The sequence below is a fragment of the Marmota monax genome, unplaced genomic scaffold, assembly GCF_021218885.2.
Source record: "Marmota monax isolate L192 unplaced genomic scaffold, Marmota_monax_Labrador192_F-V1.1 WCK01_AAM20220418_F8-fsc00633, whole genome shotgun sequence".
In the NCBI taxonomy this organism is placed as follows: Eukaryota; Metazoa; Chordata; class Mammalia; order Rodentia; family Sciuridae; genus Marmota; species Marmota monax.
Window position 1 is genome coordinate 549,529 of NW_026695216.1, and position 11,742 is coordinate 561,270.

The following is an 11,742-nucleotide window of genomic DNA, read 5'->3' on the forward strand; positions in this document are numbered from 1 at the left end:
GCGGCCCACCCTCCCTATTCCTTAGTAACTCTGCAGACGGCTTGCAGATATCATTGTTTTGTAAGTGGCCTGTCCCCCGTGTTGCTGCCCGGGCAGCTGGCAGGTGGCCTCCTGTGTTCGGGGTTCTGCATCCGCTCTGTTTGGGGAGAAGCGTGAGCAGTGCTGACCCCTTTGCAGCTGCTGCTCTTGGCCAGCTCCCTGCTGCTGGAGAGACAGCCCAGCCCACTCCTGGGTCCCGGGGCGTCCCTTCCTGCTTCTGACCTCGCCGTCTCTGCCCATGCAGGTTGTGGTATGAAAACCCCGGGGTGTTCTCCCCCGCCCAGCTGACGCAGCTCAAGCAGACGTCCCTGGCCAGGATCCTCTGCGACAACTCAGACAACATCACCCGTGTGCCAGGGGACGTGTTCAGGGTGGCTGAGTTCCCACATGGCTATGGCAGCTGCGAGGACATCCCCCGCGTGGACCTGCGGCTGTGGCAGGACTGCTGCGAAGGTGCGTTGGGGGCCCACGCTGCCCGTCCCACTCCTGTGTTTCCAGTGTCGGCCAAGGGCAGCCCGACAGTGTGGGGGGGATGGGCACGGGTGGGGTAGCTGTGGCCTCTGCACCCAGCCCACTGGCCACACGTCCTGAGATGCTCCCTAGGAGCTCGCGCCTCACACACCCCGAGGGCTGTGCACACGCAGCAGGTCTGGGCAGCCGCTCCTCCTGGCCTCGGTGCCATCAGGAGACATGGCCACATGAGATCAGGCGGCTGCTGCCGTGCAGCACAACCTCCCGGCAGACCTTAGGAGCAGGGCACAGGGGAAATAACAGCTGGAGGTCGTCTGTGCAGACGCAGACTGCAGCACGCCAGTGATGGTCCCTGCCTGGCACTGGGAAATGTGCACAGGGCGGGCCCCACTCCACCCCCCGCCCTGCCTCGCCCCACCCCTCACGGTGGCCATGTGATCCGTGGGCCCCGTGTCCACAGTGACTGCAGCACTGGGAGGGGCGCAGGCACAGTGTTCCTCAGGCCTGGCTGGTCTCCCTGTAGAGCCTGGTGAGTGTCTGAACACAAGTGCCCCTGGGCGAAGCCCAGCCTCGGGGCAGGTGGAGAAGGGCACGTGGAGGCAGCCTGGCACTCGCACCCTAAAAAAGCGGGGCTGCCCCTCATGCTGGCCAGGCTGCCCTCATGGAGCCTGCACAGTAGGTGGGCTCAGGAGGAGCACAGAGTTCAGAAACTGGTGGCCTCCTCCTCCTCCTGCTGCCCGGAGCGCAGGTGCAGCAGGTCCACTGGGTGTTCAGATGGTCCTCGGCGGGTCTCAGTCTCTGGGAGGGAAGTGTGTGATCTGATTTCCTGTCTCCACACATACATCAATGCACACGTGCCTGCGTGTGTGGTGGGACGCTTCACGTGCATGGACACTGCTTGCTGGGGGCCTAGTTTTCCGGGTCACAGCATTTGCCTCCTCACTTCTGCTGGGGACCTTTACCTGTCTCTGTTGTGTTCTCATTGTGCATCGGGCGTGAACGCTTCTGCTCGAGCACAGCAGAGAAATCCATTCTGCTGGCAGAAAATGGTTCCATTGAAAGCCATGGGAAAGCCAGCTATTTTTACTCTCGAATGCAGGGACTCTGCGATCTGATAACTTCAGCAGGCCCTCTGGCTGCCTGCGCTGGACCGGAGCCAGGCGTCTGCTCTCCACTGAAGACCCAGCCGGCTGGGCTGGTGCTCCCGCTCCTGTGGGCACTCTGCTCTCTGCAGGGCAGCCACAACCACAGGAGCTACTTGCCAACACTGGGTTCCGGTACTTTCCCCTGAAACAGTGGGCTTGGCCCTGGGCCACCACAGCTTAAAAATGCTTTGTAAGGTTATCTGTTTTTATTTTAACCCAAAAGCTGTATCTAAAATATAGCAGGAAAAGAAAAAGAAAGAATTGAAGTTCAACAGGCCAGAATATCAGCTTCTATTTATGTTGGTTCAACTTTCAAAGAAGGCGCCTGTCCAGCACACTTCCTAAGCTGTGGCCACGTCTTGTCAGCCCCCGAGGCTGCCCCCTGTGCCCCTGGGAATCCTAAGAAACAGCTCCTGGGCGGTGGGTGACTGATGCTCTTGACCAGGGTAGCAATGATGACTTATTTGTGGGATTGAGGAGTCTTAGGGAAAAACAGATGCACACATGAACACAGATGCACGTACACTCACACACCGAGGCCCATGTGTTCACACATGCACACATACACACATGCAAGTGCACGCCCACACCCTCATTTGCGCTAAGCACTCTGAAATCGTTTGGAATTGTTGTAGTGAGCATTGGGACACGATTAGGAACTGCACACTGAACCTAGCTTCACCAGTTGTTAACATCTTGCCCTACAGTGCCCCTCTGTCACTGTGTGTGTGTGTGTGTATGTGTGCACATGCGTGTGCGCAATGTGGATGTTTTTCTGTATTAGCCCAGGATATTGTAGGCCTTGCACTGCCTTGCTTCTAAGTAGCGTAAGTGTGTATTGTCAGAATTGGGACGTTTTCGTGAGCGGTTTATGGAGGTCACTCAGATTTTGCCATCTGTTCAGTAATGTCCAGTGATGTCCTCTGTGCTGCTTTACATCTGGGCTCCAGATCTGTTCAGGGCCATGACTTACCTCTCACCTGCATGTCCTGTGGCATCGTCTAAACAGGAATCGAGTCTCGGCCTGTCTTCACTCCTCTGTCACGTAGCCATCGCCTCCGGGCAGCTCACCTGATATTTCCTCAGGTTGGACCCTTCGCTGGGCTTGGTGCCGGGCATCAGGAGACACGTGAAGTCTGTCTGCTGGCTGGGGACGTGGGTCTCCCTAAGGGGTTGTGCTGGTGTTTCACCAAACCCAGGGGTCTGTGAGCACGCTGCCCGAGGGGGGAGATGAGCAACGCCTCCTTCACAGCCCCCAGGGCCCTGGGCAGAGGACTGTGCCCAGTAGGGACTGGCACTCCTGGGCAGGGCTGGTTTCAGGACGGATTCTGGTTCTGGGCTCAGGCTCTCTGCCTACGCTGTCCTGGGCCCTGCGTGGTCCAGCTCACTGACAGGAGCACATCGGCTTCCCTGTGTCCACTCACATTGCTCCCCCAGCCTCACCGGGGCCAACCAGCCGGGCAGCTCCTGCCTCCTGAGCCAGGGCAGAGCCCACGGCCTGAGCAGCATGGCCCAGACCCGCCCTGCACACCAGGCAGCCCGAGGGCTCTCCTGGCAGGGCTGGGGCCCGTCCCCACACAGCCTGCTCCCTGGGGACCTCATGGCTACAGACCCCTCCCTGGCGCACCCACTCTGTGGTGCCTGGGATTGGGAGCCACCTTGCCTTCTTGAGTCCCCACTGGGGACTCTGCAGGGACCCACCCCACCCCAGTCTGCCAGGGAGGGGACACCAGTCAGGCTCATCCTGCCTTGTGTCAGAGTGCGGGGCCTGGCCTGGCCGCCACACGTGGAGGACTGGGGTCCCAGGAGGGGCCAGGGCTGTGAGGGGCCCTGCCGGGCTGGTCCGATGCATTTATCTGAGCCATTTCAGACACTTCACTCCGTGTGCTCTGGGGCGATCGGCAGGCCGGGTGCCGCGGGCGGGTCGGCACGCTGGGCCTGGGCCAGAAGCCCAGTGCTTAGGTGCTGGGACACAGTGCCGAGCTAAGGGTCCTCCTCAGCGGTGTCGTGGGCAGAAATGGGCTGCGATCCTTGAAGAACCCTCTCCAGATGACAATCTAGCCAGCCCGCGAATACCACCTAGGACGGGAACTGGAGAGCCCACCACAGGGCCTCGGTATTGTCCTCGTGGGCCTTGGTCTTGTACCTTCCTGCCGCAGTGGTCCCCTGAGGCTGTCAAATCAGGAAAGGGCAGAGTGGCCTTGACCTTCTTTCTGGTCCTCAGTGAGGCAGAGTCACAAGCCCCCAGAAACCCTGACCTCCGTGTGGATGATGTGGGAAGCCCCAGGGTCCCATGCCCAGAGCATCTCACTCCACCTGGGCCCCAGGAGAAAAGCCTCAGAGAAGGTGTCTGGGACTCCCTTGGGTGGAGCAGAGGTGGACCCACCTCCGTAGGATGGGTGGGGGAGGTTGTCAGGTGCACCAGGCCACCGGGCCATAGGAGGGGGCCCCCACGCCAGCAGCCTCTGGAGTCAGCCCCTGGCCTCTGTGTGTGAGCTGTGGGGGACTGGTCAGACGACAGGGTGGCCTGGTGGCATTGCGGGTGCTGAAGTGGGGCCCACTCCCACCTTTTGGATGCCTAGGGACCTCAGAGGTCAGATCCACAATCCCTTCCTGGCCCCAGGCACCACAATTGGCTCATTGACTGCCCCACAAAGGGGGTTCACATTTGATGAGATGCACCGTAGTTCCTCACTGTCTGCAGCGTGCCCTTTTCTGGTTTCTCTTTAGACTGTAGGACCAGGGGACAGTTCAACGCGTTTTCCTACCACTTCCGAGGCAGGCGGTCTCTGGACTTCAGCTACAGGGAGGACAAGCCCCGCCGGGGAATGCGACCCCGGAAGATGCGAAGGTGCTGGTCTCTTGGTACACTGGAAGCAGGCCCCCAGCTGCCGGATGCCTTGTGACAGGCCGCGGTCTCCCTGCCAGCCTGCGCTTTTTTTCAGCCAGGCTGTCACGGGAGGGATGTCCGGGGAGATGGAACAGGCCTGCAGCCTCACCCTGGGGGCTACGCTGGGCCACGGCCCTTGTGCTCAGGGAGCTCAGGAGCCAGGATCTGAACCGTGGGTGAGTCTGTGCTTCCCCTCCCGTAGTGTGCTGAAACCCAGCGAACTACAGGGCAACACCACCTCAGCCGCCCGGGAGCGCCCGGGAGCACCAGCGACCAGCGACTTCCGAGAGTTTGTCCTGGAAATGCAGAAGACCATCACAGAGCTCAGGAAGCAGGTGAGGCGGGCTGAGCCCCTCCACCAGCAGCCTTCTCCGCAGCCCGCCTGCCTCCTCTGATCAGGAGGCCTTCCTTCTCCAAGGACTGAGGGCGAGGACCCTGCTGGGCACCACTCCAGTCCACAGCTTGCTGCTGTGGGCCCTGCTCGTCTCCCCGGGTTTCCCAGAGGATCAGGGACAACAGGCAGTGGGTAGTGTCATGGGCTGTGTGGCCACCAGCCAGGTGACTTTGCTGAGAACACAGCTGGTGCAAAGTCTCAGGAAGCCCCAAGAGGGGCCGCTGGGGAGAAGGCAAACCTGAACTCCTATTCAGCTGCTTGGAGAGGGATGGCTGCAGGCTACAGACGGGGTCTCAGGTGACACCCTGCTGACTCCTTTGGTCATGTGATGTTCAGGCAGCTATGGCTCAGGCCTGGCCTTGTCGTTGTGCTGAGCTCAGTGCTCACACGCATGTCTCCGTTGAGACCCACACAGGCCCGGCTCTGAGTTAACTCGGGATCAGCCGCCTGTGCCTAGGGTCCTGGCAGGGTAGACAGGCCTGCGGTCACTCAACTCTGGGGCAGCCTGGCCCGTGCATAGGTAAGGGTGTGCTCTGCAAGGCCGAGACCGCTGTTGTGGTTGGCGGGCTGCGACAAGAAGCTGCCCCTGTGGACACACACAGGCAACAGGTTGGTGGTCTCCTCTGCGCACAGCTGGTGTGGCCTACTGTCAGGACAGCTGCCGCTGCAGCTGGGCAGGGTTCACAGACATTTGTTCCCAGAACAGGAAGGCGTGTGGTGAGTGTGCTCTCTCTATGCCGGACCTGAGCACCACTGAGATCAGGCTCAGCTGCAAGGGACAGGACACCCCGAGTGGGAAGCATTCAGTGAGCCACAGCACAGCATCCCTCTCACGGAGTGCATGGCTGCAGACAGTGGCAGGACCTTGGCTTCTCCCTGCTCGTAGAGGGGGCCCTCTGCACAAAGGCCAGGGTGTGGGAAGGTGGCCCTCAGAGGGTCTTCTGGGCTCCTGCAGCCTCCCCCACATCCTGCATCACTGACCCACACCTTTAGTGTGGACACCATGTGTCCAGTGCACACCAGCACCCCACCCGTGGGAAGCAAGGTGGCCTAATCCCCAGGCTGGCCCGCCACCGCTCCTTGGAACACTGCGTGCAGTGCGCTTTGCCCTGGATTGGGGGCAGTCATGGGAGGAAAGTGCCCTCGCTCCCAAGTCCCCTCCTTTTAGTTCTATTGAGCTCCTCTGGCTTCAGAGAGGCTGCCAGGCCATCGGGAGCCTGTCTGGTCAGTGCCACTGAGGTTCCCAGCAGTGCTTCAGAATTTTGTGTGTGAACAGTGTAAGGTGTCACCTCATGGGGGAGGCTGGCTCAGAGGTGACGGGGACGCTCTGTGCCCTGCTGCAGATCAACAGGCTGGAGTCCCGGCTCAGCACCACAGAGTGTGTGGATGCCAGTGGAGAGCCCCGTGTCAACAGCGCCACGTGGAGACCCGACCCCTGCACCGTCTGTGGGTGCAAAGTGAGTACAGAGAGCCCCCGCCATGCCACACGTCAGGGGCCAGTCCAGCTCCTCCCCTGTCCCTGCCTTTCCACGGGAGCACGGGGGCCCACCTCTTGGTGCCAGCTGTAGCTGTACCTGCCAGGCAGTGCTGGTGCCCAGGCCCGGGCAGTGTGCAGCCATGCTCAGGGCAGGGTAAGCAGTGGGCACTGTGTGCTCCAGCTCCACCTTCTGCCAGCTGTGGCACTAACATGTCCACCCCGGAAACCTGAAAACACAGCCGCTGGGCTCCTTCCCCCAGAGAGTCCGTGGTAATCACCTGCCCCGCTGGCTCTGTCCAGTTCTGGCCTGGGGCACTAGCAACACAGGAAATGGGGCTCGAGCTGGCTTTGGGAGAAGGTGAGCAGTGGGGCGTGGGTACCAGCAGGCCGTAGAAGCCCACCTGCAGCCCAGACTGGGGCTGTCGGGGCTGTGAGCATGAGGACCCCCAGGCGCCTCGGGTGCCGCCGCAGATGAGGCTGTGCCTTTGCCAGGGATGTGGGGAGGGCACCCAAGCACCCTGGGCCTGTCTCCTTTGGGCAGCAAACAGGGAGAGCAGGCCTAGGTGGCCTCCTGGTGTTCTCTGGTCCATTGTCCTGGAGGAGTCAGGGGTAGGAGGAGGGTGAGTCATCCATGATCCAAGTGGCGGTTCCCTTACCTTGAGTCTATAGCTGGGAAGCCTGCCAAGAAGGTCCCCTTTTCTAGTCACAGGAGAGGGAAGGCCTCTGCAGGCCAAGGGGTGGGGACGTGGATACGCAGTGACCGGCCCCATGTCCAGGTCAGTTCTTGAAATGACACTGTGCCCATCTCCCCCTCCTCCAGGACGGGCAGGTCACCTGCTTCGTGGAATCCTGCCCTCCTGCCACCTGCCCCGAGCCCGTGGAAGCGGAAGGAGCCTGCTGTCCAGTCTGTGTGGAGAAAGGCACGGAGGAGAAGCCCTAGTTCCTGCAGGCTCTCGGGTGGTCTGTACAGTTCTTGCAGGAACAAAGTCCACCAGGAGTGCAGACCAGAGGGAGCCCCTGCACTCGAGTGTCGGGACTGGGCTGGGCCTCAGACAGCAGCCCAGGCGCCCCAGACCTGCGCTCCGTGGAGGAAGCGGCAGGCAGGAAGGGGAGCGACTCTGTGTTAGACTTCTCAGGTTTTATTTAATTCTTTCAAGTGAAAATCTGGTGCTACTATTAAATCGCACAGTTAACTCTTTAGGCTCCTAAATTGATTCTGCCTGATAACACCACTTCTTTTCCGTCAGGCAGGAGGCCTCTAAACGCCTGCTGCGCCTGGCTCTGGGGCCAGGCACTGGCAGACGGGTGTTGCCGGCAGTAGGGTGCCTCACAGAGAGGCGGCAGGAGGCTCTTGAAGCCTGGGCTGCATCAGACCACACTAAAAAAGAAAATCACATTTGGCACGAAACAAAACGGGATCTTTAGGAGAGCGTTCTGGGGACCCGGTCGGGTCGCTCGGGCTCCCGCTCCCTGCCTGCTGTCTGCCCCCACCTTCTTGGTCCTTTCTCAGCAACTCAGTATTTAACCATGAAGCGAAGCAGCCGTGTGTCAGTGACTGCTCCTCCTCCCACGGAGGGACGTCACCGGGCCACCACACAGACGGGCTCTTTCTCCTGGAGCCGGAGTGGAAACCTTCCCTCTTCCTCCTGTAGCCTCCTGGCAGGCCCATGCACTGGCCAGTGGCTTGCGGCCTTGGTGCGCTTGCCAGCTCCTCTGCTGACCACGAGCAAGGCCTACTCTCCAGGTCCTTCTGCAGGGCAGTGACAACCGGAGTCCCAGCGCGGGGACTGTGACTCCACATCATGTGAACCTTTAAAAAATGAATCCCTGTACCTTGTGTATTGTTTAACTGTATGATGTTTTATATTAAAAAGAAGCCTGCCCATTTCTTAGGTGTAGATATGGCAGAAACATCATCATACAAAAGTATTCTTTTGTTTTATTTTTATTTTTTAATTTTTGGTTTTAGAATTTAGTGAAAAGCAACTGTCATACCTCATGGTCTCTTTTTAATTGACCAAAACCTTCTGTCTTAGTCTAAAGACGGAGTGATCTGGGTTTTGAGGAACATTCTGAACTTGCTGATTTCCTTCTACACATTTCTGAGTCTCTTCCTGCCTGAGGTTGGCTGGGAGGGGACGCGGAGGACCCAGGTCTAGAGCCAGGTGGCAGGAGTCAGCCTGAGAACATGCAGTGAGACCATCGTGGGGACAGGGAAGACTGGCTTCTTGCAGCATCTGGCCCAGGAGGGGCCTTCCCCGCTGGGGAGGTTGGTGTGATGGATGGCTAGCCTGGTGTCCACCCAGGGGGTCGCTGAGGCCTGCTGCACAGAGCGTGGGGTGTTGGCAGTGGACTAGGGTCTGTGTACAAGTGTGGGTATTGGACTGCTTATCCTCACATTGCTAAAGAATAAATTAAGGCTGGCTTGTATTTCCCAGGCCACAGCATTTCTTCTGAAATATTAAATCAAATTTAGCAATCGAATCTTAAAACAGTTCTGTGAACGAGGAAGCTCACGAGTTTGCCTAAAATCCTATGGCTAGTGGCTCAGGTGGCAGAGTGGCTGTGACCTGCACTGGGGCCTCTGCTGCTGCACACAGAGGGGCTGCAGTGCAGTGCGTGGCTGGGGCAAGGGTCTAGGGCTGTCAATCTCTGTAACTCCAACTGACGTGCCTGTGGAGTCCCCAGCTGGCGCTCGGTCTTGGTGACCTGAGGAGTGTCCTGGCAGCAGGTGAGGGCCGTGCTGTGGCCTGAAGCCTAGTGTATATATTTGTTTCCTGTTCTGTCACCAACAGCCAATGCCTTTTCATGTTCACTGTATTCAGTACATTACCAAAGAAACATTTGCACTATGTAATGACGCCTTCAGTTCAAATAAAAGGCCCACCGTGTCCAGGGGAGCCCGGCTCTTTCTTTCTACCTCGAGATGATACTTGGGCTACAACTTGTTGTGCAGGTGACAGTGAAGCTGGATGAAGAAAGAGGTGGGTCCTCAACAGTTGCCCAGGAGTGCCCCAGTCTCGGGTGGTTCTGTACCGCAACCTGAGCAGGAAAAGGAAAGTGGGCCTGAGATAAAATGGGCTCTCACTCAGAGGCAGCAAGCCTTCTTTTCGTGACATGGCAAATCTGATGTTGAGTATTTTGTGTGTGGCAGGAGCAGGTCTCCATTTCTCCCGATCTTGAACTTTGTAAGACTGCAGAACTGCCACGTCAGGAGAGCACCCGTGTGTTTGCACAGTTCACCGGGGTGTCAGCCCAACCTCAGCCGCGCCAGCCCCAGGCCTGAGGTTGCGCCCTGGGTTTTCTTCAACGTCCTGGCATCTGAATAGGCTCCTGCTGGGTTCTTCAGGAGTTTCTATTTATGCCCAAGACATCCACATGCAGGATTCCCATTCATTTACATTCATGCAACAAATGTTCAGGAGCCCCGGGCCCAGAGGCAGTGCTAGTGGGCGGCATGTCTGGGTTTGGAAGGTGGTGGAGACTCCAGCAGTGACTGGTTTTACGTCTGTGGGTCTCCATCTGTGCTTGGAGTGTCTGGTTTCCTTTGGAGACCGCTGGGACTCCACAGGAAGGAAGCAGGTTGCAAAGCCCCCGCAGCAGCTCCTCCCTAGTCCTTCCTGTGATGCCCTCAAGGTTTCCCCGACTTAACAAAGTGATCTTCAAGGGAGTGTTTTTCCCATTATGGTTCCTCGTGCCAGCCCAGTAGTCTGGGACACTGCCAGGAAGCCCCGGCTCAGGACGCGCCTCATTCCTGCTGGCTTGGTGTTCTGAGAGGGAAGGAATGATTTCCCTCTGCTCGTTGCCATGACTGTTCAGCTACTAATCAAGCTGGTGTGGCTTTTCCCCTGTGGAAGTCTGGGGTTGGTAGTGAGCAGAAGCTCTGGCTCCCATGCTGTTGTCTTTCCTTTTCTGACACTGAGCATATCATTAGGGCCATGGAAAGTTTCATTTTCAGTGTGTTTTACCAAAACCGAATCTGTCGTCAGTGGTTATTGATCCACAGTTCAAAGCCCAGACTAGACAGCCCGTGACGTTGGCGTCCTTGCTTCCTAGATGGTCTGCACCCTTCCAGCTCTAGGGTTCCCTCCCTGCCGTTCTGGGCTCACTGAGCAAGACGGGCAGGATGTGCACAGGGGCACTGCTGCGCACCGAGCCTGCAGCCGCTCTGGAGGAAGTTCCTGGAACCGCTCTTGTTTGTGCTCCTTGATGATTACTGCACAGCAGTCCCCTCCTGGGACCAGCAGTGGACCTTCCTGGTAACTGTGACTCAGTGTGTGGGGGGAAGGTGGAGCAGGGCGCACTGTGGAGAGGTTCTGTAGCTAGGCCGTTGTACCGGTCGTGGCTTAGGATGGGGTTGGGGGGTGGGGGGCTAGTGTAAATTGTTAACCTTGGGGTAAATATTTCTTGTTGTTTACACTTGAGGAATAACACCACTGTTTGTATCCTGAGAGACACTGAAACGCACCTCATGGCATGTCTCCATTGTATCCTTAGTCTCATTCTGGGAATTTTCCTGCAATCTCAGGCAATACCTACTGTTGTTATTGATGACGTACGCCCTGTTATCCACGTCATGAGCATCATAAACAAACACTTAGCATTCCCGAAGGTTCCAGTTTCCAGACGGTGTGGCCCTGCTGCAGCTCCCCCGCGCTGTGACCCGTCAGACAGCGGGTGCAGGAGCGCCTTCACCCTAACAGAAATGAACTTTTCATGATTTTGTGATGAGATGGCTCCCGATGCTAAGATGAAATCACAGCTGGTGTGGCTTTCCCCTGTGGAAGTCTGGGGTTGGTAGTGAGCAGAAGCTCTGGCTCCCATGCTGTTGTCTTTCCTTTTCTGACACTGAGCATATCATTAGGGGCCATGGAAAGTTTCATTTTCAGTGTGTTTTATCAAAACTGAATCTGTCGTCACCTCTATTCCCATCCCTCGGTCCATGGGGGACAATCTCCGGGACCTTGTCCAGCCTGAGCGCCTATCTCCCACCCCTAGCGTGCTTGGTTTCTCTGGGAATCCTTTCCAAGTCAGCTCCCAGCTGCTTGGCGACGCCCCTTGCTTCCCAAGCTGAAAGCCTTTAGCAGTGTTCACAGGGCACCTACTGGCAGCCATGCTTTGTGCTGTCTGTCTCTGGATTGTGCCAGCAGGTACATCCCGAAATACAGAGAGGAGACTAGACATAGCGAGGACAGACGGGAAGAAGACAGCGGCGGGTACATACAGCATGGATGCCCATGAGCCAGACAGTGAAGGCTAGCTGGGGTTGGAGACTGGTATGGAGAAAAGGAAAGAGACCCACTGGGCGCAGGCCGGGTGTAGACAA

The 11,742-nt window shown here is 58.0% G+C and overlaps 1 protein-coding gene across 2 annotated transcripts in view; it reads left to right on the plus strand.

The window, feature by feature from the left end:
* Pxdn (peroxidasin) overlaps positions 1 to 9,307 on the plus strand; it is a 75,943-nt gene extending 66,636 nt beyond the window's left edge. For both annotated transcript variants that reach the window (XM_046431982.2, XM_046431983.2), the window contains 5 exons: positions 284 to 492; positions 4,386 to 4,506; positions 4,748 to 4,880; positions 6,283 to 6,396; positions 7,237 to 9,307. In XM_046431982.2, coding sequence (XP_046287938.1) covers positions 284 to 492; positions 4,386 to 4,506; positions 4,748 to 4,880; positions 6,283 to 6,396; positions 7,237 to 7,356 — 697 coding nt within the window. In that variant the 3' untranslated portion in view covers positions 7,357 to 9,307. The remainder of the gene's footprint in view (positions 1 to 283; positions 493 to 4,385; positions 4,507 to 4,747; positions 4,881 to 6,282; positions 6,397 to 7,236) is intronic.
* Positions 9,308 to 11,742: the final 2,435 nt, after the last annotated feature.